The sequence below is a fragment of the Electrophorus electricus genome, chromosome 8 (genome assembly GCF_041902795.1).
Source record: "Electrophorus electricus isolate QZ-2024a chromosome 8, ASM4190279v1, whole genome shotgun sequence".
NCBI lineage: Eukaryota > Metazoa > Chordata > Actinopteri > Gymnotiformes > Gymnotidae > Electrophorus > Electrophorus electricus.
The window spans coordinates 7,935,050-7,960,585 of NC_137504.1; the positions used below are offsets into that span (position 1 = coordinate 7,935,050).

General features: G+C 40.4%; 1 protein-coding gene across 11 annotated transcripts in view; it reads right to left on the reverse strand.

The window, feature by feature from the left end:
• The window catches only part of ncam1a (neural cell adhesion molecule 1a), a 147,490-nt gene extending 130,326 nt beyond the window's left edge, over nt 1-17,164 (reverse strand). For 3 of the 11 annotated variants that reach the window (XM_035526758.2, XM_081720188.1, XM_035526757.2), the window contains exon 1: nt 16,892-17,161. In XM_035526758.2, coding sequence (XP_035382651.1) covers nt 16,892-16,943 — 52 coding nt within the window. In that variant the 5' untranslated portion in view covers nt 16,944-17,161. Of the gene's footprint in view, nt 1-16,891 lie in introns of all 11 variants that reach the window. The other 8 variants (XM_035526761.2, XM_081720195.1, XM_081720190.1 and 5 more) reach the window with 7 other exon arrangements.
• Between the last annotated feature and the right edge of the window lie 8,372 nt (nt 17,165-25,536).

Genomic DNA, 25,536 nt, shown 5'->3' on the forward strand with positions numbered 1-25,536 from the left:
CTGGGGTGCCTCAACCAATCCGCTCGATGCTGGGTCTTAGTGTGTGAGAGGTGCTGTGCCATCTCATTTGATAGTTTAAAGCAACATATCAAAATGTGGATATTTACTGGAATGCCCCATCATGGCAGCCAAGTTCCACAACACCAGACGCCACATCCAGTTGAAGTCAAACAGCGGTCACACTGATTAACAGTGGGGCAAAGAAAGTTCAGGCAGTGTTTTTTTTTTGCCTTCACGCATCCTTACCCAGCTGAGAACTGACGGCACTGAGAGGAAGCAGAGGGCTGCCATCAAAGTGAAATTAAATCTAATTGGTCAGTCATTTTGGACTGCACAGCAGGTGTTTCAGTATTTAGCTCATTTTGTAGCCCTAAAAAACCCAGAACTTTGTAGTTATGTATTTTCTAAAAGTAACTCCAGGTCTATAAAGGCATTGTATCAAATCACACAACAACAAGTAGTGAGAAAAAAAATCTAATTTTGTTTATGGGTTTTTGCCACTGGTGATGGAAAAGAAATTCTGGGCCAAAAATGCTTCATTGCAGATGCGGAAAAATAATCCAGAATATGAACTAATCCAGAAAACAAAGCAACTGAATGTAAAATGCAGAATTAAGAGTACATAAAAGAAATACCTAGAAAAGGCTTGGCAGGTACAGTGAAGAGACAATCGATTTTCATACCAGAATATATAACAGAGATGTTCACTTCAAGTTGAATAATTACTTTGGCAGGGACTGTAGGGATTAAATCCAAATCCAAACTAGTTTCGCTCCAATACACTGAACAAGAGAAAAGAAAAGAGCATTCAGGTTGAGTTGAGCTATTGTGTCCCTCAGAGGCCATAGGTACCGCTTTGTCTTGCAGTGGCAGTGCTAAGGACAATGTGCGACAGTGCTGGGGTAGCCATAAGCAGAGGGTGAAAATGAAAAGCTACTGAAGCCAAAAATGTGAACAATCAGGGCGAATATGGCCAAGTAGACCCCCCCCCCCCCTTGGCCTGCGCAGCCATTGGCAACCAATAGCAGTCTCACCAACAGCTGCATCAGGACTGTCCTTTCCATTTGCTTCCTTAGGCCTCTCAATAGTGGCCTTGTAGTCTTGCCTCTCAAAGGCATCCTTATCCCCCTTAAACACGACAACTGTTAAAGTTCAGGGGTGTAAGATATGCATGCCACAGAGGAGATATAGTTCCACCATAGATCCTTCAAGAGCAGTGCACGAATCAAAGGGGAAACATGAATTATGTTAACATGCCAAAGTCCAGTAAGATGACTCTAACAATCTCCTTCTTTGAGAGCAAGGTTTTCAGCAACATTAGGATTCTTAAAAAAGGACTGTAGACTTTAAAAGTACATTTCTATAATTGGCTATCGTCAGGACAGGGCCAGATCTGGGAAGAACCAGTCCAGAAATAAGCTTTAGATATAAACAAAATAACATCTGATATATAAATGTAGTGGTAGGAGGCATGATAACTACATAAGAAATCCCATATTATTCCCAGCTGAACCAGTAGGCTTGTAATGTACATACATTTGAGTAAGTGGAAAATACCAGTGAAAATCAGAAATAAGACTTTTGGCCTTGACTATTTTGTATATCATGGGGAAAAAAAATCCAGCAAAACAAAAAGAAAGTAACACAAATGGAGAGAGTAATTAAAGTTCAGTCTCCAAACACACTGCACAAATATACCTTAGTCTTCTAAACATTCCTGTCTGCAACTTTATCCCCTCCATCGTAACTACATGAGCAAAGTCCTCCCACTGCACGTCCAGGCTACGATCATAAACACACAAGATATATGGCACAGACCACCAACCACTGCTGAGCTACACTCCCACTCTTAATACAAACTCCCCAGTTTTACATTGCTAAGTGACATTTTTTAATATGAACTTTGTGTGCTTATACACGCCAAGACAAACAAACCATTCTATTCTACCCACTCCAGCATCCTGAGGTTCAAGGGGACCCCTGACCCCTGAGTCAAGTATTTTGCATATAACTGGCATCAACCTAAAGAAATACAAAAACACAATAGCTTTAGACATTCCATTGAATCATTTAAATCAGAAACTGCAGAAACAGTATCACGGCTACCAAAGTCGTCCGAGACTATAGGCCATGGGAGTAGACCAAGTGAAATCATGCCAGAATGATTCAGGGTCTCATTTATTTGTTTTCTCCTTAAAAATTGGTCATTGGTTTCTGTACTAAAAACTCTTCTGTTCCTATTTGGGGTATGAAGTGGCAGAGGAACCTGGATTATTAGATGATGTTATCTGAAATAGAAAGCATGGCATTTGTAGTATTGGGAATAGGTTATAGGGAGCAATGTAGGGTAAGAGCTGTTTCTAATGTAAAATGGATGACAAAGCCTATGGTCTTGTGCTTCTAGGCCTATGAAGCACTCATGCCACTGGTTCCAGCAGTCTGCTTTGTGAAAAAAGAGCTATTAGTGTAAGATTCCCGAGCAGCACACACAGAACACTGTCTGCTGCTACAAGTGGTTCAAAGCTTCTCAGAGTGTTATCCTATTCACAACGTAAATAAATAATGTTCTGTATTATTTCTGCTTGGTGAGCATGAAACGTTAAATAGTGGCATTCCTTTCAACTGAGGATAATAGAGAGCACTGTAGTTCATTCATGTGCTGGAAGAACCCAGAAGCCACAGCTCTGAAACTCCAAATACAACTGGTCTTAAAAGAGCAAGAGCCACGAAAATGGCATTACTGGTGGGGAGGCAATCCAGTGTGACCCCCCGCAGAGCCCCAGCCACCCCCCGACAGCCCGCCCAGTGGACTGGAGCCCAAACACCACCTCAGAGGAGAAGAGGAACCTGAGATGGGCACCTTGGGCAAAACCTGATGGCAAACACTCCATATCCTCTGAATTTACAGATAATGAATGTAACCATGTTTGAACATTTGTGGGAGGAATGTTTTGAAGTTACTAGAGCCCTTCAGAGGTGAAGAGTTACATATCTTGGGATTTTAACATTTATACGTGGTTCTGCAAAAGTGCTAATGAATATAGAACAGCACAGAAGCCTCCAGTCTTATTAAGCCACAGCTATGGTTTAAACTTATCACTTTCAACAAGGGAAAAGAAAAATTCAATTGCATAGCCAAAACAACAGAATAAAGCAGTACCTCCTGAAAGTGTTTTATATCGTCTGGAGCACATAAAGATACAAAGCAGCAGTGCTTTGTTCACTGGTTTAGCTTTTTAGAACCTAGCCCCTTTCTGAAATGCAATCAGGGGGCCAGGGTTAAAATAAATCCAGCCAACAGCTGCTACTTTTGCACACTGTTCGACAAACTGGCCAAAAGACCATATGTGCCCCCCAATCCTGAGCCTTGCAGTTGATGTGTAAAAGCAACTGTGGATACAATGAGAAAGCAGCTATTTTTCAAGAGTGCGCAAGATATTGAGGTCAGACATGCAAATGGAATCCCACCTCAAACCATTATCCCACATGACACAACAAAAAAAGCCAATCTATATTTCTAGGAAATCTTCAATTCTAAACACACATTTGTGGCATAACAAACTTGTGGCTCTGTACTGTTAATGAGGCATGATGCACTACTGTGAACACAATGGCCACCTTGAAACAGAGAGACATTAGGAGTGGAGATGACTCATTTCAGTATAAGGAGTTTAACTCTCGTCTGAAGCCCACGCATGAATTCCACTGCTTAGTTTCCATAGTCAATGACTTATCACATTTCCCAAGATCAGAAAGTGGTCATGTTAGATAACCTCACGGGAGTGAACTGTTTCAGTCTAACCTTGACACATTTCTCTGTTGTCTCCTTGGTGCTATTTTAGGAGTGGAGAGAGAAGCTGGGACAAGAGCTCGAGCAGCACACCACTCCTGGGATGTGGGGGAATGAAGGAGGGATTGAGAGAGACCCGCCTTGCTCTGTCTAACCTGCTGCCTTCACCTCAGACTTACAGGCAACCTCAGCATACGAGACAGCAGCATTGCTCACGCTTTCCCACAGAGCGGAAAAAAAGGCAAATCGTTTCATTAAGCCAGACAAGATCACATCAGGTCCCAGTAGAACCGAGAATCACACAAACTCCTCCTCAACCAGAGACTTCGATAATGTGAAATGCCAGAAAGCTATCTCTGTGCCAAGAGATGTACGCTACACCATACAAAATGTCAGCAAATAGAGACAGCGATGATACATTTTTGCCCCTTGCTTCTCAAAGTGTGCTTGTTTTCATAAACTCTCTCCTAGGAAAGAAACAGAGAGCAGCTTCTCGCCTGATTTACTCTGACCCTTAGTGTGGTGTTCAAGCTTCCCATTTTTTTTGTTTAACCAACCCGCTCTCCCTACACCCTCACCCTCATCCTCACCACGACCACCTCCCAACAGCAAGGAAGTAGAACAAGCTGCAACAGACTGCCACTGTGGAGTGGACTTTGGAGATAAAGTCTGACGTCAGTGATCCAGCCTGAAGTCTGAGGCCCAATTGTATCTTCTAATAACAAGGTAGCGTGAGAAGCCATGGCAAACAAGCCCACTGAACAATGCCTGAGTGAGTGTGCTGTCCCTATGAGACAACTCAGCGCACACTCAGAATGTGTGGCCAGCGCCAATAAGTCTCTGCACAGCTCCTCAGCTTTGCTCCATCTCCACAGGTGTTCTAAACATGCACTTGGAAGTGAGTTTGGAAGAACTCTCATTTGAATATGGAAAAAGCCCTAGTTACTTGTGTTTTTTGCCTAATTTCTTAAAGCCTGTTAATGCCCATTGTTGAAACTTTGCAACACGGTATCTAAAATGTGTCCTGTCAGAATTATGACTGAAATACTGCAGAAAAAAAATGTTTACGTATCTTCCTTTTTTTTTTTTTAGGCTCTACCCTGTGTTACCTGTCCCTGCCCCCTTTCACCCCCCAGCACACCAGCCAGACCCATCGTCACAGGTGAGGTAAGTGAGAATACGTCCGCCCCTTCAGGGGTGGGGAGGTGGCTCAGGGACACTGTCTCCTCTGGCTCCCAGTGGAGCAGTTAAAGTGGTCTCAGTGAGAGCAGTCACACGCCAGGCTGGTGCCGGGCCATCTGCCACCCTCACCTGCCACCAGCACTACCACCACCCCGTTCCTCCAGAGAGTGGCCCCCAGAGGCAGGCAGGGACCGCACCCAGCTCTGGCAGGGTTGCCTAACCCCACCCTTGTCCCCCTGTGCATCACCACGCCAGACTGAGCACCTCACTGACTGGCTGACACTGTGGTATCACTATATATTTTTTAGGATTTCATTTTATTATTCATCCACACACAGTTCTGGAGGCACTCTAGAGATGTGCGCGTGACAGCCCCTCCTACTTCCACAGTGGCTTAGCTGGCACCGGTAGCTCTGTCCTTGGGGACAGTGGTATTTCTCGGTTTCTTTATCATGCTCAATTCTGCTTTGTTAAGTGGCTCCGTGATATTTCATAATCCATTTATTGTTGCAGCGGGTGCTGGTAATGTCTGAGCTTGTACGGTGACACATTCTACACAGCACTGCTTTATGTTCACCATATTCCATCAGATTCCTCAATTCCTCCATTATAGGGATTTACTCTGAGGAGATAGAGGGAATACTTCTTTGAATTTCAGCCGTGTCCTTTACAGGAACTGGATGCTTCGGGTAGTTCCAGAAAAAGCACCCCTCCTCCATCTTTTTTCCAGAAAGACTCACCCTTCAATTAGATTAGCAACAAGTGTGTCATTTCATTCTTATCGAATTAAGACGCTTCTTATCCAGGATTCTAATGAAATTATGTCGACTGCTCGGGTATCATATGGTAAATCAATAACATTTTCAACTGTCTATATATTGTATGCTATTTTTCTCTGTCCTACTAGATTTCCACTTGAGAGCTGTCGCTGTACCATAATAAAATCGACCCCAGCACCGCATCACAGGCACAGTGCGTGTTACTGTATGCTGCCATTTCTGCCTTCTCAACTTGATGCATGATGTGAATAAACTCATGAGTTCAGTCTACACACGCCCTCCCCCCTGAGGCATGTACCACTTACATGCACGTGCACGTGCGCACGCACGCGCACACCCACGCACACTCGATGCACGCCAGAACAGTTGATGTGTCTAAAGTGGCACATGGATAATAGGCCTCGTTTGATACTGATTAGCAACCGGAGGGGGTGAATGCACCTGATGGCACTGTCAAATGAAGGACGGGTGTGGACTCGGTGCAAAAATTTTTTTCTTGTCTCCCCCGCCCTTCCTAACTCCCATACACACTATGTCATGAGCAAACAGGTGGTCAGCAATTAATGAGGCCGTGTGCACGCCCGCAGTATTTCTGTGCTTATTCAACCGAACCTCTCCTAGTCTATTAAAGGCCAGCCATTCTAAATGACAGATTCATATCTGCTATTGGCAAACAATGCAGCATGCTTTCAGAGACACAATAAGGGGTTGAAGTGTGTAGTACGGTGATGTCCTGCTCATGTCCATCTGTCAGTGCTCCACACTGTCACCATGCAATCATTTTATCAGCACTAAAATCCCTCACTGTGCTTCAGGACTCACAGATGGAATAAAGATCAATCAGAATGAGGGACATCCGCTCAAGTACGGGGAATAGGCAGCAAAGTTTTGCAACAGATAAAATAGATGCAGCATTGCCATTCAGATTGTTAAGAGATTTACTTTGTAGGTAATGCAAACTAGACAAGGGATGAGACATCTTAAAGGAAGTCCCAATTTTCTTTTCCTCAAAAGAGACTACCCAGTGACAGAATAGTAATGTGGTTGTTCAAACCCAGCTGCAGCTACACCCCGAGCACTCACTCCAACTCGCTCGCTCGCTTGCTCTGTCTCTCCCCAGGACACTTGCCTTTCATCTGCATGGGCCTCCATTACAAAGCAATGCACAGCTGTCACTCTGTTGCCCGGAAACGCAATACCTACACACACTCGCAGATGACTGCCGTTAATGACCGCAACTCCTGTGTCGATGCCTACACTGAATTTCCCCACACAGGGTCACAGGTTTCTGTTGAAGGCCTCAACCATTTAGCCTGATTATATGTAGAGGGACTGATTTTCACTGGACTTGAAACACTGTAATAAAGTAGAGCTTTAAAAAGTGATCACAGCCTCACGGATCAGGAAGCTCCATTTGTGATGCAGGTCATGTGTTAAACGGTTGATTGGTCGGTTACTCTTTGTGTACTGTTCATGTAGATTACATGTCGTGTTCTTGCGTGACCCCTCTAAATGATTCAAAAAAAGATGGCAGCAAAACAAAACCTATTATAATGCAAGCTGCAAAGTATCCTTCCATGGCTGCCTTGTAATGTGTTGTCTCTGAAAATCTATTCATCCTCGTGCTACTCTGAAAACATGCAGCATTTGTCCCCAGAAAAGGACAAAGATATAAATACATTTCTGCAGAAGACCCTGAATGTGACCAATGTGTCAGAGTTGTTCTCAACATCCTTATGCTAAAAATTTGCCTTTGGAACAGTGAGAATACGGTAAGATGCCCTGCAGCACTCCTGTGGATGTGGCTCGCCATACAAGCCAAATACTAATTAGGGCTTTTCCATATCCTGGGTAAACTGTCTAAACTGTCTTACCTAATAACAGTAATGAGAGTGAGAGAGGGATCTTGATCAGGACAAAAGCGAAGAGGAGACCCGGCGCCGTGCTCTGGAAGAGCAGACATGGCTCTATTCCAGACCATGATGTCTGAGCTGTCTGCTTGCCTCCCCTTTGCTCAGCTGCCTGTTTGCTGGGACGCTCATTAAGATCCATAAACAATGGGAGCAGGCTTTTCTAATGAGAACCCTTTGAATGGGCCTGTCCTTGGGAAGTCAAGCGTGCTGCATGTGCATGGGTTCTGCTACAGCAGTGAGCTGTTGATTCTCTGCAGCCATTGCAGACCCCAGCTCACTCTGGGGCAAGGCCTCCCCCCAGATAGCTCACTTCTTATGGAAGCCATCCTTTCTCCCTGACATTTTGGGAATGACTCTGGTTATAATTTGCCCTACAAAGCTCTGACAGCATGATTAATGATGACTCTATATCCACTGGCTACGGAAGCTGCCTAGAAGTGGGAGTCAAACACTGTCCTCTGCGATGGTATAGACCATAGGCTGTCCTTATCACAAAACTGCTAATGTATTTTTCTAGGGTGTACACAACAGTGCTAGTCCCAGACAAAACTAACCATGCCCTCTAATCCATTCTCAGGACCTTTCCATGTAAGTGCCCTTTCCAAAGGTTGCACGAATTTTATTGACGTATACTGAATAAGCAATTCTAGACCTAAATTAGATTAAACCTTTATTGAAAGGAACACAATGGTCTTTAGACAAACACAATCATAGTAATAATAAATAAAAATAAGGGTTTAAGAGTAGGACATTTTTTTCATGTGCCCCTATAATGATCTCCACCAAAACAAAGCACAGCGAGGGCTGAAAAGGGTGTCACTAACTCGGGTGCTCTCTGCTGAAGGCAGCACTGTGGAGAGGAGGTGACTAACATAACACTCACAGTTGTTACTCTATTGACACAGCCCACATCTTGCCCACTCCACACCATCTGTCCCAGTCACAGACAGATGAACAAATGAGGAAACCTCTGAGCCATTAAGATCAGCACTCTCCTGCAGCCTTTTAAAGCAATCTGCTCCACATTCATTGGCTTCACCCTAAATGGTTGTCAATCCTGATAGATTTTCTCCACCTGGACTGAGGCTGAGACGCGGCAACTCATTAAAATCAACACCCAGCCGGGCTCAGGAACAGTCTGTTCCCAGAATGTCCTAACTATATCCTGTGGCACTGTATCTGAATAACATGATGGTTGAAAGTCTTCATTGGTTTTGAAGCATTGAAGCAACACTATGCAATACAGTTTTAGTGCCATCTGACAGTTAAGACTAGACTGAAAAAGAAAATTGGATTTTTAATGAATGATTAGCAGTGCAAAAGCATTATCTGGCTGGCTAAAATTCACACACCTGTTTACTGCCAGCACAATCGCTTTGGGGTTTCAATCACAGTAGTGTAAACAACCTTTATAGAAAGAGTACAGAAGCGACCTCGCTGACTTTAGCAATTGCTTCTCTGAGTCACAACTGGTTATCCATCTCAGGAACCTTATCAGTCATCCGTGGCTTGACATCTCTTTGTTCTTAAAACCTAAACAGATGTCCAAACTCAGGAGCTTTGAGTGAGTACTGATCTTACTGAGGCCTTCCAAGCTACTATAACCCACAGAATATTTTCAGGAATGAGAACTCTGGTTATGAAAACATCTTTCAAAATGCTTTATCCGCAGCAATATTTTCAAGCACAGCAAAGTAATTTCATACCTTCGCGATCAAGGCTAGTAAGAAAAATGACCAAACTAAAAAAAAACAGACACACTTTGCCCTTAATCCGTAACCTTTGTTAGAGCACCATAGTCCTACAGATATAAAGCCAGAGAAAACTATTGTTGCCTCTAATCACTTAAAGCCTCTAAACTCCTTGGAAGACAGTGTACACTAATGGCATCTGCTTCTCACTGGGCCCCACACCTGCATTTCAGCAAAACACGAAAGAAGACGAAAGGCATGGCCAATGGAGCATGTTGCTTGATTTTAGCCTGAGGCCAAAATGAATGGCACAAAAGTTATTGACATGTGCTAATACATGCCGGTGCCATCACCTCCACAGCACTTTGATGAGAGGGGGTCTCTTTGCTCATATTTCATGGATAATGGTTAGAAATGGCAGTGTCCTTCCATGCTTCATTCGACGGAAATGTTGGAGTTGCGTGTTCCGTGCCACAGCACATGCAGGGGTGCTGGCATGGTGTGGAAGGAATGAGGTGGTAAGTCAAGGTAGTGCAAGGGCTGACAGGGAGGGGAAAGGTGAGGAGGCAATCAGAGAAGCAACCCCGAGCAGCCTGGCCTCAGCTGGATGGCTGACCGAGGGAGGAATTCATTATGTCAACAAACGTGGCTTGCAGTGGGAGATTGTGGAAGTACACAGCACGGTACAGTAGCCCAGCTCGCCCGGCACCTGTAGCATTCCATTGCCATGTCAGACACGTAACGTATTACATGTCCTCACTGTCTCCTCCGGGAATGCCACGCGGTATTACAGAAATGGATGCTGACATCAAATTAAAAGCTCAGTGACCCATGTGGAGCCTCTGATAACATGGGTCAGGGTACATTTAAACCTACCTTGGATAGTTCAAAGAAAAGTACGTATGTCACCTGAACACACATGCTTGGGTGATTACCATAGATTGAATTCACAACTAGACTGAACTTAAGAACTAAATAAGAGTGTCAACATCTGAGGAGGAATTACATGTATACAACATTATTTGCATACCATGCTGTCAGAATAAACACATTCTTTAGGTATACTGTCATCTACAGTTCACATGTATATGTTAGAGAGAAAGAGAGAGAGAGAGAGAGAGAGAGAGAGAGAGAGAGAGAGAGAGAGAGAGAGAATAAAGAGTTGTAAAGTAGTATTGGGCTGCTATTGAAGGTCTCATAATAAACAATAAAATATGTGAAAAACAAATATCAGATTAAATAAGACTGTCACTTAAATAAGACCTGACACTTCATGTTACAGTCACAACATTACTCTCTAAAAAAGAAAGAAATGACAAATAAGACAGCAATGAACCAACACAAAACAAGAAAATTATAGAGAATGTATATTTACTGTAGTTAAGGAAAAACTGTGAAGTTTTCTCAAGGTACAAAAAAAAAAAAATCTACAAATGTAAAGCATGAAAAACCACCAACTCAGTGTAGAAATGTCAATAACATTAATGTTAACAAAACATTAGTCATGTAACATTAGATAACTACCTTCTAGCAAAGTACTCATTTCATGAATAAAGCCCACTACAGTGGCAATGTGTGAAAGAGAGAAAAAGAGAGACTATGTGAGGGAGGTGGGAAAATAAATAGTAAAATAAATAAATAGTAAAATAAATAAATAATATCCAATTTTCTCTTTTCATAATTTGGGCAAGGAAGGGGTTGGTCTGCACACAACCCTACAAATACAATAATGACTGCAGGGAATCAATTATCTTCCACATTGTCCTCTTTCAAAACCCTCAATAGGTCAATTACAAGTGGGAAATATTAGACTAAGGACAAGTATATGAACATTAACTGTTGATTAAGGGTATAAATATAGCTGCAGTGTAATCTTTTAAATGGCTTAACGTTTTGGAAGATATTCTGGCAGGAAAATATGTTTGAAGTCTTTCTGGGGAATTGTTTGTCTACAGAATAAAAGCTTTGGCACACTGCTGCCATCAGTAGGTGGGAGGATAACTTTATGCATGTAGCTAAATTAGAAGCTTAGGTGCAAAGTTACTGCCCAGCACTGGCAAAATACCCAATCAAACAGCTCTGCTGGTCAGACTGTCTTCACATTGCTCCCAACATACAAAACTCCTCCCTCCCTTAGCCTGAGGAAGCAAAGCAACCCAACTCTGGATGAAACCATATCCAGATTATATCTTATGACTTCTGTTGTACAATACAACTGTACATTAGTTCACACAACGTATAGGAAAATCCCTGTACTCCAAGCCCAACATGAGGCCAGGCAGGCCTCTTATCTCAGAAGAGGCTATATCTTCCTCCCACTGCCTGTGTCAATCATAAGAAGAGTAAAAAATATTTTTCATTACACAGCTCACACTGTTATAACTGTACTTTAGCCTACATATTGGTTTACTTTCTAAATAAATGTTAAATCATCTAAAAATCTAATTAGTGATCTTTTGGTTGAAATTGTGTGGCATTTACCAAAAATGTTATTCTGTCGTCCAATAAAATTAAGCAGCCCCCACTGGACTTCATAGAAAATAAAAAATATATACATTATGTAGATCACTGTGGGCAAAGTAATAAAGTTATGCAACATCTACACAAAAAGCTAACTGTATGCAGAATAAAATACCAACACAAAATTACACCTGAATGCAGTCACCATTTTACATGTGCAGCCATATTATTTTTATTAAACTAATAGGTTTGTGTGTATGAAGAGATATCTAAACAAGAGAAAATCTAGAGACTTTAATGTATTACCTACACTATGCCCTGCAATGCTCCTCAAACTGGTTAACTCTGAAAAGGAAATGCAAAGGCAGACTGCACTGAACTGTGAAACCAGACCAGGCTCACGAGCTGACCAGTGGCACAATGAAGCACAGTGAGGCACTAAGCAGGGGGAATCAACCCCCCAGGATGACCTGGCTGCCATTGCTACATATTACATCAATGAATGATGAGTCATTCAGGGGACTCAGGATCACGGCCCCAAAACTCCCATCAACACATCAACACCCACAGGCCCAAGAGGGAAAGACAGAGAGAGTAACAGTCAGACAGACAGAGATTGAGTCAGAGTGAAACAGAGAGGGGGGCCTTCAGAGAGTAAGTCAGGGTAAGAAGTACACAGTACGGTACAGGGTAAGAGAGACCAAAAGATTAGGTTTGGCGGGGAGTGTGTGTGTGTGTGTGTGTGTGTGGGGGGGGGGGGGTTAGTGCACTCTACGAGGCTGCCTCTCGGCCTACAACTTTAGGAGGCCCGTTCCCTTCAGTGAGGAGAAAGCCTTTCAGAGGCAGCCTGGACACTGAAGGATGGGGGGGGGCTTTTCAGCATGACAAAGCCCAACCCCTTTCCCTCCTTTTTTTCCACCCAGAGCTCTATAGGACGCCTTTTGAGCTAGCACAATGCAAATCAGCCGGAGTGCCCATTCATGGAATGATTAATATGCATAGACTGCCCATCCTTATCAAATGACAAGCAGTAGAAAACACCAGAAAACAACTGGAAGACATTCTGCTTTGTCATTTTTAACATATGCTTCACATACCAATTACTGTGCTTGTTTACAGTATTTTTATGCAGTCACTGTGTAAACAACATTTAAAGATATGTAATCATTTGTAACAAGGACTATAAAAAATCGTGCATAACAAGGTCAAATCTCTACCAGTTCACATTTTCACTTCCTGTTCACTTTTCCAGGGTGTTAGGTTTTGTTTACACAGGCCTGTGGTCTAATACTGCTGGAAATATCATTCTCTTTCAATGTTTTCAGGGTGATATGTAAAACATGTACTTGTAAAATTAACAATTTCTAAATGTTATATATCTATTTATTTGTTTCAATAATTACATATCGGTAAAATATGCACCTAGTTTCAACAAGTACAATGAAGTAACATAATCATAATGGTAGTTCACCTTCATTACAGCCAAAGCTCACTGGAATAACACACAACCTTTTAAAGACTCTGTCCCCAAGCAGTTTTTTTTTTCATGGCCTGTGAAATGGTCACAATCCATTTAGTAGTTTTAGTGGTGCAACGTAGAACCCTGAGGTCAGATATGGCCTTCCAGTGAACTTTGTCCAAATCATAAGCATAACAAATTATGATTTTTCTCAAGACAATCACATTTTCTCTCATTAAATAAGATTTCACCATGCATCCAGCAGCATGTTAATGTTTCAATCTACCAATTGCAATCCAAGATTAAATATTTGAATCAACAGGATGGATTAGTAATACCAGGTTGCATTTCCTATTCTGCACCATTAGAAACAGTTCAAATAAGACCATGTTTTAACACTATTCACTGGTTCATAAAGATAACCCTCCAACCTCAGAGATTACAGTTTTTTTCACACAGATTGTAACAGTACTTAAAAATAGTTTGTACTCTGCTTCGTTTTCACAATGCAGCATCACACTAAAAACTAAAAATCTCCCTGCTTCTGACTGTTCACAAGCAACTAAAAGACTCTAGGCAGGGTTTATCATCTATAAAAAAGGAATGTGGATGACTCGTTGATTTCTCCATTTGTGTTGCTACTGCTCTGGAAGTTGCTGCTCCTCACATCAGTGGAGAAACAAAGGAAGTAACACCATCCAGGCATTGTTAGAGTACACAAACCATGGTGATCACCAGAAACCCGAGTGTACATAAGAAAGGTAAATGAATACTTGGAGTAGGGGATAAGAAACCTGCCATACAGGAAAGATGATTTGGGTGATACGTTCAGGAATAATGATCACTGCCTTATGCCTGTTTTGTTCAGGGACAGAAGGGCCTGAAACAGCCTAAGGGGCATCAGCTAACCAGTTAGACTGACGCAGGAGCACCAGCTAGGCCAGAAGGTGCACCTGAAAATTTTGGGGCCTTCACAGAACATACTCAGAGCACAATTCAAAGAGAAAAAAGACTCTAAAGTAAGTAGGTTGCAATATACAGGATAATTTAATAGTGTTATCAAATGAAATAAAATCAGCCAAATTAATTGGTCATACCATCATCACCATCAAAGTATGTTTTACTATCACTATCCAACTATCCATCCACTTATCTAAGTCTATAGTGATCTGTTTTTTAATTTAATTTTTTTGTACTTGTACAAAAACAGTAAAGATATCTCATTATGTTATATCTATTTCTTAAAACATAAACACAAAGCTAGAAATTATCTTTTCAGCTCATATAAAAGTAGCTCTAGAGTATCTTGTATACTTTTCAAACTTCACAAAGGACCCCATTCCTTACAGGACAAATATGCACAGTTCAGATGATAAATTCAGTTAAATTCAGCATTAATTCATAGTTGGCTCAGTTATTTGTGACTGATAGGGTAAAAGTAAAAAAAAAAAAAGGTTTTGAACTGCTACATGCTTTCCAAGAGGTATTACTATGAGCAAAAACCAGCAAATAAGCGTTATCTATCTGCCCAGCAGTGGAGATGTTTGGGTAGTATTCCCCTTTAACTCACCGGAACAATGGCTTTACAATCATCCAGCAATACCCAGCCTAGTGCTAGACATACAATTGCAGAGCAGACGAAGAGCAGTATAGTTTTCTCTATTTCTTTTTTTTTCTGTTCCCTCCTTTCAAAAATAGGCTATTTTGTTTTCATAATGCCTTTGAACTTACCACAAAAGTTGAAGTTCCAGATGTGAGCCATCTTGTTTTGTTTTTTTCCACACACACCCCTCCTCCACCACCCACCACCCCACACCACAATACTGTTGACTAATCTTAAACTTTAGTCTTTTCTCAAGGTGGGCTGCATAATACACACTTCTAAACATTTTATTTTGTTTGAAATTGTTTATTTGTACAATTTCAGTCGCTTCCGTCTGCTTAAAGTCTACATGAATCTAATGAATGTGCAGAATACATAGTGAAGACGTAGACTGTACTGCTGCAACTCTCTCTCTCTCTCTCTCTCTCTCTCTCTCTCTCGCTCTCATTCTCCCACCCTCCCACCCCATCTCTCAATGCACTACAGCAGCTGCAAGTCAACATTAACATGTCAGCACCCCACAATGCCAAAGCAATACAATCATCCTGTAAGAAAAATGAAGACAGACAGAGGGGACAGAGGAGAGAGAGAGAGAGAGAGAGAGAGAGAGAGAGAGAGAGAGAGAGAGAGTTGCAGGTGCGTTATAGTTACCAAGAGCATTGTTAACCCCGTTATGTCATCATTGTAGCATATCATCAGATTTTTTGTATATTTACTTAACAAATTACTTTAATAGAGCAGAGCCACAGGGAGAGATAGATAGATAGATAGATAGATAGATAGATAGATAGATAGATAGATAGATAGATAGATAGATAGATAGATAGATAGATAGATAGATAGATAGATAGATAGAGCGAGAGCGAGAGAGAGAGAGAGAGAGAGAGAGAGAGAGAGAGAGAGAGAGAGAGAGAGAGAGAGTCTGGGGCTAAGATATAACACGCACTTCATTTTCTCATTCCCGCCCAAGCAAAAAGATGTGTGAAGAGGACAACGATATGCGTGAATTTTCTACTTGCAATAATAAAAATATATATAAATATAAATCAATTATGGAATGTCCCGAAACAGCTTAGTCATACTGAATTTTGAAACATTGATTTGCGAGGGAAAAAAACTCGTTTAAAATTTGCCCTAAGGAGATTTAGATCATATTTGCCCTAATGGTTACGTTGTAAACAGGCAGCATGGTAGAAGATTTATACTTGAAAGCAAACATCGCTTCCATGTGAACATATGCAGTCACACGATCCTAACTTTTCATATTCCTCAATCTTAGAGGTGCGCTGGAAAATCAACACATCCATGTAGATACGGATCGGACGCGCTGTATACTGGATGGGGCTTCAACTGCCACGAAGCCTATTCAGCACTAGTAACCATCCAGCTACCACTACACTAAAACCCCTAGCAGGTCACACTGGAACCACGTACTGGTGAAACGGAGTATTAAAAAGAATATCTTCCTTTCTTTCTGTGAGGGATTACTTGGTGAATTGATGATACGAAGGAGATGATGGTTGTTTTTGTTTCTCCTGTAATCCAAATGTTTACGGAGCGAGCGTATGAGCAACGATAAATGTTATAGCACGCCTGTACAGATACTGTACAAGTTCAGTAAGCCATTTTTTACGATGTACAGAGTCACAACTGAAATATATTCTGACATCAATTTCAAATAAGATGATTAAGCACATCAGGGCGAATATTGGTTGCACGATGCTGTCCTCCGTGACAATTACCCCGTGCGCTTAAGCCTAATGGTCTGCACATTGCTAGAATATTAAGCACTGATTCACAAATGACAAGAAATTAATTCAACACTAGACCACGGCACAAGTCAGTCAGCTAATTTACATCTTTCTCTAAGTGCACTGGCGCACAGTACTAAGAGTAGCCCGAAGAGACCTAACTGCATCAGCACCATGAGCGGTAAGGATGCAAGTAGGACACCGCTTGAAAAGTTAAACCGCTCAGTGCCTTTTTAAAAGATTCCATAATATTTTAATCTTACCTGCATAACTAAAGAAAAGCAATGTCCAGATGAGATCCCTTGTTTGAAGCATTGCAATCTCTCTCCGTGAGAAATGGGTAGAGGGATTTGGGTGAGCGACCGCTGCTGTTTTCAGGACTAATGCAGTGTTTTCTTGCTATCCTCCGATTATTGTAAAGTGAGTAAGAATTGGTCCTTCGTCGTTACAGGGAACGCACCTAAAAAGCGGCTCACTGAATGAGTGACAAGGAGCAGCCGTAGCACACGCTACATGAATTAATCCGCCAGTGCACACGCATTCACGTTCCCGCTGGATGAGGCACTATGATACAAACCCATAAACTAGTCCGCCCAGTCCTCCGCCAATTTTCGAATACGGTGTCGGCGCTGCTGATGCACACCAGAAACAGCACATGGTGCGTTTGGAAAATCTTGTCATGGATTTCTGCTATATGGATTAGGAATCTCGCAAATTCTTTATCGTTATATTCAGAGGTCAACCGTTGTTCACCTTTCTCCACTTTAAGAACAAATCGTATATGAAGCCATAAAGCTATATATATATATATATATATATATATATATATATATATATATATATATATATATATATATATATATATGTTTTTTTTCTTCTCCTTTTCAAATTTTACTGACATGTTCCTACCCTATCTGAATGATAGAACCAATTTCATTATATTTTCTCACTTACAGATATAGTGTGATGGGTTTGATACTTGCTCCATGTGACCGAGTTACTTTCTCATCAATCAACCACTGTCTTTTTTTCAGTGGTGGCTCAGAATTAAGAATCTTAGAAATTCATGTCCTAGAGAATGGAGCTTTAAATAATGAAAGAGAGAGAAGGCTGGCCTGAAGCCTTGGAATTATCACCAAACCAAAACAGATCATACAGGTATCACCAATATTAATGTATTCTCCTACAGCAATAACATACAAGATGACATTTGTGTTGTGTTAAGAAACCTTTTGTAAAAGACTTGTAATGGGATAAAACCATGAAGACATCCCCAGGAAGTAGTCCTAAGGATTTTCATTAATCTGTTTTGCTATTTAGGCCTGTTTTGCTATTTAGACAGTATATTTCTGAAAATGATATTTCATTTTATCAGTATAACTAGCCTACATCATGTGACATATACTCTGATGTCTAATGATAAAGGTAAAAAACAAGGTAGAATTTTGCATGAAAGGCCAGAGTATTACCAGACGGAGCTTCAGAAACTGATCAAAACTGACCATAACATATCATGCTCTGTAAAATGATCCATGAGAGAATTCACATTATAATTTTTATATATAAAATCCATTATCAGGAGTGAATTGGTGTTTTGCCAGAGTGACAGACAGCATTTCCTAATGTGCTTTGGCGTCAAGTCTATGAGAATTTATTATTTTTTTCCACATATTAATAAGACGTAAAAGCATAGCTTGGATGCTTGTATGCCAGGCAGAACCTGCATGCTCTCCATAAAGAGATACCAGTAGTTTGTTTGGTGCTGGGCCTGCAGGGAAGATTTAATAACCCTGCAGCCAGCAGCAGCACACTGATGAAGAACTGGTAATGAATGATGGCCCCCTTTCATACCTGTCCATCTCCCACTGCCAGCAGGGACATGTAACAGAACTCTCCAAGACAATAAGTACAAACAACTATCTGAGTAAAGGCATCTAATGATCTAATTATGCAGTTATTATCATAATGCAATCGTAAAGTCTTGGTGAGTGCTCCTCTTCATGCTATCTAAATGAAGTATCATCTGTGGAAGTTTAAAGTATGTTTCAGTAATTATTAATAAATACATTGACACTTTAATTATTTTTAGTGCCCATGGTAGGTTAGTAAGAATAGTTACAACCATTGTTGAAAAAGCATTATCACATGATCATATGAGGAACCAGCATCAGTGAGACAATGCTAAAACTGAATTTCACTTTTGTTTTTTTGTTTTTTAACACTGATCTTCACAAAAACATTAAAGTATTCTGACTGAATGAAGAGGGGAAGAGTTCAAAGTTGGAAATCTTTTCCTTGTGTGCTTTATCAACCTTATAACAGAAGACAAACTTCCTCAAAATGAGGAGGAAATTCATACAAAATATGAAGGTTAGAATATCAAAAGTCAATGAGGAAAAAACGTCCATGTGAAATCTATAATAAATTATATATAAGCTCTGCTCACATGAAAGACAATTTGATTACGCACACAAGGCAAAGGGGGTTTTTTTGGTAATTTTTTTATTTTGATAACTTTCTACATGAATATAATAGAAACTACTGTAAATTAGATTTATATTATTTTTGTATCCTCTGCTAAACATGCACACTAGACCGCTCAAAAGTGTCTGGATGGAAACAAGATTCTTTAAATCTCATTTGATCATCTGCAGATGGCCTTGTTGGCATGCTAAAGTGGGACAAGCTTAAAAAAACATTTGTTGCTTAATACAAGTTCAGACACTTATACCTTGGTATATTTTCTAGTAAAGCACTATATGAATGGTCTTTCGGATTATTTTTAACTGAAAAATAGCAACACCTGTGTCTTTTCATTCATTTCTTTAGAACTTTGTGTAACACACAACAAGAAAAAGGTAGACAGGAATACTGGTGTCATGAACATGACATTTGAGTTTGCTAGACTTTTCATTCAACTCATAAACCCCAGAGCAATGAATGATTAAGAAACCGATGTGAAAAGAGCCCAGAGCATTTCCTTCCTGTCTTCAGACACAGCTAATTTACGCAGAGCCATGCTTTAGAATGCCACAAATATGGACGATTCTCTTATCTAATGATGTTCACACTAAGGCAGACTCACCCACTGATCCTCCAAATGTTGCATCACACTCAGAGCCTAGCAATTACTCTTCGAAATTGAGCAGTGGTGATTTACCCAATTAAAGCTCATTTTAAGGGAAAATGCAGCACAACCCAGTTCCACAATTTAAGTTCTTTATGAACTAATTACCTGTCAGATGGAAATCAGCAGAAGGAGTGAGCAAGATATGAGTAAGTGAATAGTTCCAAAAAATCTAATGCAAGAAATGTTTAAGTGACTAGCAAGCCAGTGGGTACTGGATAAAATAAAAGGGTTATAATAAGCTTTCACTGTACCGATAAGTAACCATCCCTGACAGCATGGTAATTAGAATGAATTATGGGGGGAAGGAGGGATGTGTGTGTGTGCAGCAAATTCTCTCGGTTCACTTACAATAGAGCCTGTGTTTGTTGGGAACCTGCTCAGTGGGCTGTGAAATCAGGAGTGTCTGACAGCATTCCCCTGCTGCAGAGGATTCCTAGGTACACACTTACTCTGCTCTATCATATGTGCTTCACATCCCAACATAACCTGGCAGAGATTGTGTCAGCAAACTCTACAGCCATGCTCTATATACAGCATGTCATCTCAATAAATGCGAAAGCTCTTATCAAACCTTGGCAGGAAACTCAATTTTGATGCAATCTACTACTGGCCAATATCGGTATTTCTACAATAGGTGCTACGCACTGCATTACTGTCTATTTTGGAAATGTTACATCTTTGCTGGTTGTGTTTGCAAGTTCTGTTGTTGATTATGCTTCAGTGTTACACATTGCTTGTATGTACAGTCACTGAAGCACCTAAAAACAGCTACAGTGTGTGAGTGGCAAATGTTAAATGAACAGAGATAACATCAAGAGCATGCCTATTAAACTGCCAGATAGCAACAACTGCACCTTTGTCTTACCAACGAAATCATCTTTTGTATTGTGTTCCACTGCGCAGTTGAACATTTGCAGGTTGCAATTCTTGGTTATGGTGAAATATTTGTCATGGGCAAAATAGCTTCATCTTTTATAATAATAACAGATACTGTATAACATTGAAACAGACAAAAAAAAAAAAACTAAGCATGCTCTTGAACTAGCAGTGCCATATAAAACAATGTGTGTTCTATGTATCTATTTGATACAACTAGTAGTAGCACAGATGCCATACTTCTTCTCTGCTCTGACTTATTAATCAATGAATTAAAATAAATAAATAATGCATAAATAAATAAATGAAAGTTGAAAAATGGGTGGAGAGGGCTGAATGCTCCTATGTGGCATACTTTTGCCTTGTGAATGGGAGAGAAATAAATCAGAGAGCTGCAGTGAGTGTAATTTGCAGGAAGAGCTGGACTTTTTTACATAAGCCATAAATTAACTTTAGATGTCTGGTTCAGTTTAGTCTCTAGCGTATGGTTCTCAATAAGCAGGAAATTAAAGAAGGTTTAAGATCTCTGACAGACTGATCTATCACTTTCAACAGGGAAAAGGTATATTACCAGAAGCTAGTTGTGGGGAAGAAACTAGATGAGACTCAAGCAGTGACGAAGAGTAGTAATAAAATAAGTAACGTAGGCATGGGGCCCAAAGATGTCAAATGATCTTGGGTAATAAAAAAGAGGCAATATAAACGAAATAAATAAACTAAATAAATAAATAAAAATATATCATACAATGTAATAAATAAAAAATATATGCGTTCGTATGAATCATGTATTTTATACATTGACAATATACACTTAGTCTATTGTTCTAGTTAGCAGCAAAGTTCAAAAGCCTTAGGTGAAGAGTGGGTTCTAGCAATGAAGGAATGAACCTCTGAAGGTTCCTGCCTTTAGACTCATGGACTAGTAGCTGTAGGTGGCAACTCCCAGCAGCTGGTCTTTGTCAGTGAGCTGTCAGGACCCAGAGAAAAGGAGACTACTCAACACCCCCTACCTCACATCATCGTCCAGATGTCTCAGGTTCCAGGTCCCTATGCTCCTCTTCATCAGAGAGGAGTGTAATCCCAGCCGTCGTGCAGAGCACATCTACACGCGACAGGAAGCTTGCAGCACAGCCTGCTCACAACCGGAGAGCCAGGCAGCCAGTATTCTTTCTCTCCACTTTGTTCCAGAGTAAATTACTGTATGAGTTCCTCATGTCCTTCGCTGGAATTTTTATTGATTTTCCTTTTTTTTTCCCATAGCACACTCAGAATGTGTGGAGCACATGATTCCTTTTAAGTTACAAATTTCAATTCATATGAGGATTGTATCTCAAAAATGTCTCACTGTTCACCTTGATGGTTTTACAGCACTTTCTGAAGGTCTCACAACATTTATCAACACATAAGTAGAACTCATAGTTAACACATAGTTCATAAAAATGGGTCTTTGCAATTCAATGAAATTCAGTCCAGTTTCATTTTTAAAGCATTTTTTAACAACAGACATGGTCTCAAAGCAGCTTTACAGGAAGTAGGTCTAGGCCCCTAATGAGGAAGGTAAAGGCGACAGTGGAAAGGAAAAACCCCACGGGGGTTTAAGGAAAAAAAACCTGGAGACATTATGACATCTGAAGTAGCATGCCAAAGACTTGCACCAGCAGCCAATCAGAAAGCAGGAGATAAATGTACAGCTCAGCAGAAAGACGACAGATTGCTAAGTACAAACCTGCATGATACATGTAGATATCACAGAGGCAGCAGCAATGTGCCCTTGTGCCAGCAGGGATGCACATAATGCACCACCATCATGACATCTGGAGTGATGAAGGGACCACACCAGAAGTATAGCTGGATCAGACATGCACACTGACACAAAATAACGCATGCACAATCCAGCAGAGAGACCTAACAGAGTGGCAAGTCTGCATAGAGGGTATAAGTTGTTTCCCTAGTGATGCATGGCATGCTTAAGATCGTTGGCTGTATTTTATTGCCACATTTTAGTAACATGTTGTTGTGATAGTTGAACACCTGACTTTGGCATGCATGGCCTCTTTTGATTGTGTATAATGAGACAATGGATGATTTTAATCATTTTATCAAGCGAACCTTTTTTTTATGTGTCATAATATTAGCTTCAAGGTACTAATACGGTAGCTGCTGCATAATGTAATGTTAAGGCAAGTTACAGTCTATAGGGCAAGCACACTAAGTGCATCTTCAACAATTTGATTTCGACAACACATTGCTGTCATTACTGAAAATCAGAAAGGTGGGGCATTCCTGAAAATGGAGAAAATATGGGCAATTTCAGGCAATTCAAGTTCAAATTAATGCCAATTAAATTGACCGACTTTGTCATGATGCAACAGTGCCATAATTTACTCAGTAGGATCCTAGCGTACTTTTCACTTTAATTTGAAACTCTGCAGCTTCAACTGCTGACTATTAGTCAGGTCTTTTGAACATTAAACAAAGTCTAATTTTGCTGCCAGTTTAACCAGAGGACTGAAACCTCCATAAGGAAAATTACACAATATTTGAAGCAATTTGTGTAAATACCTAGTTTGCTACAATGACTTGGTAGTGTAGCATAGTACAGCATAGAGGAGATTGTGGACTGTGTTTGCATTGCAGTAGAACCATGAAAAGTCCTGTAGACAGAGTCAAACTCTGTCATACCCTCTACTGGAGAGAGATGGATCTGAGCTGAAATGAGCAGCCCAGGATGCATAAGAAATAAACCTCATAGTTCTGAATGCAGGCTGACTGCAATCAATAGCTAACCTAAACCTTAATTTTATACAGTAATAGATATTTTCGAATGTCAGAGTATACAAAGAGAATGCCAGCGCAACTTTCCAAGTCTGCTTTTGGAATACATATAGTCTACAAAAGGCAGGAGAGTCACAATAGAGGAAACTGTGGTGAAGGGGACCCCAAAAAAGCTTTCCCAGCATGAGATTTGAACATAGCTATTTGCAGCAAGTGCTGCTTACCGAAACATTACAGGAAGGTGCACATTAGAAGACAGCTACTGACAAAGGTTTTTTAGAAGGTTCCAAATAGTTTGAGACTGCTTAACCATGGGTATTTGTGTAGGCTAATTGAAGCACTAAACCTATATTCTTACATCATTCTAATACTTCCTGGTCCCTGCAGGGAATTCCATCTATTCAAATCAAATCGATCAAATCAATCCACAATGCTTTTCATTTATTTCACTAAGTAGTAATCTAAATTTTGAAATAAAATCTGGATACAAATAGACCATTAACCATGTTATGTTTTGGATGTTCAACATTTCAACATTTTTCAAATGTTCAACATTTCAAATTTCACTTTGTCACTGTCATTACTTTGTAATTCATTTTATTTCCTATCCAATCTGTAGACTGTATTGATGGTTGATCTTGATGTATCAGTACATGGTTTATTTATTTGCTCTGGTTTTTCTGTAATTCTGAGGCCTGGTACAGTGTAATTCCTGCACCATTTGAGAAAATGCAATTTTAATGTGTATAACAACCAATATAATTGGGGTCTGCCCTGTGAAGAAGAATGGTCATTGGTATAACAGCCTATGTATTCCTCACTTGTGTTAGTTGGTACAGGAGCTGAATAAATGCACTGGTATAATTGGACAGTGCAATGTTAAAATATTTCATAAAAAAGGTATTATTCATCTGAAAACCTTTAATCAAAATGAATACTGTCTTAGCACACAGTCTCTGGCAAGATAGAAGCTCTCAGAATAGCTGAGTCTGGTTTGAATGTTGAGTTCACGGCCAGCGTGAATTTTGCTCAGCTTCCTGCACTTACGCCAACTGTTTGTTTTCACCACCACACAACAGTTATTACTAACTCAATTAATAACTGCCCTGACCATCAACAGCCAGGCTTAAACACAAGCTGCCACAACAGTGCGAAAAACACATCACTGGACTGTCAAACTCTGATATTGGATACAATTAAGAACTGTTACAATTGTTGTTATTACAGGTCTTTAAAGAGGCATGATACCTGAGATAACAAATACTCATAAATACATAGCACTAAGGGAATTCCCTTAATTCTGCGAAATAACCTGGACGTGTTTGATTTATATATATATATATATATATATATATATATATATATATATATATATATATGACTAAGACTGTGCACCAACCCAGAAGTCATCATGACTTGTAAAAGCTCCAGCAACCCTTCTGTGCCTGATGCTTGCATACCAGTGCAATATCCACTGCCATCCACTGCAATACCCACTGCCATGGGCTTGCCAGCTAAATAATATCCAGTTAGCAGTTAGTCTATAATGAAAACTGACCAATGATGAACACCATGGAGTGTTGGTGGAAAAAGTATGTGAATCCTTTTATTTTAGAAACTAGCAATACACTTTTTATTGGAAATAACTTCAAACAAACACTGTAGATGCTGATAATTCCTGCCCAGCAGTTATTTATTTATGAAGAATTCTGAGATGTTTTGCTTGAATGGCCTGCATTAAATCAGGCCACAACTTCGCAATGGCACAAAGCTAAGAGCTCTGACTTGGCAGTTCTGAAATAAAGAGGTTCATCTATTTGGGCCCCTCTGTTGTTGATTTCCACCTGTGTTTTAGATTACTGTCATGCTGCATGGCCCAACATTTTGAGTTTTACATCACAGACAGATATCCTGCTATACTACTGTAGAATGTTCTTGTCATAGGCATAGTTTTGGGGGTGGGGGAGGGGGCGCAGTAATTCCTGCTCACACTACTCATATAATGTGTTAGGTTAGGTGGTGTATTGTCCCCCAAGAAGTATAAATGAAAATTATGCTATTGGTTCTTACACATCTTAAAATCCATCACATCACATTTTATAAGACTTCCAGGCCTTAATCTGGTAA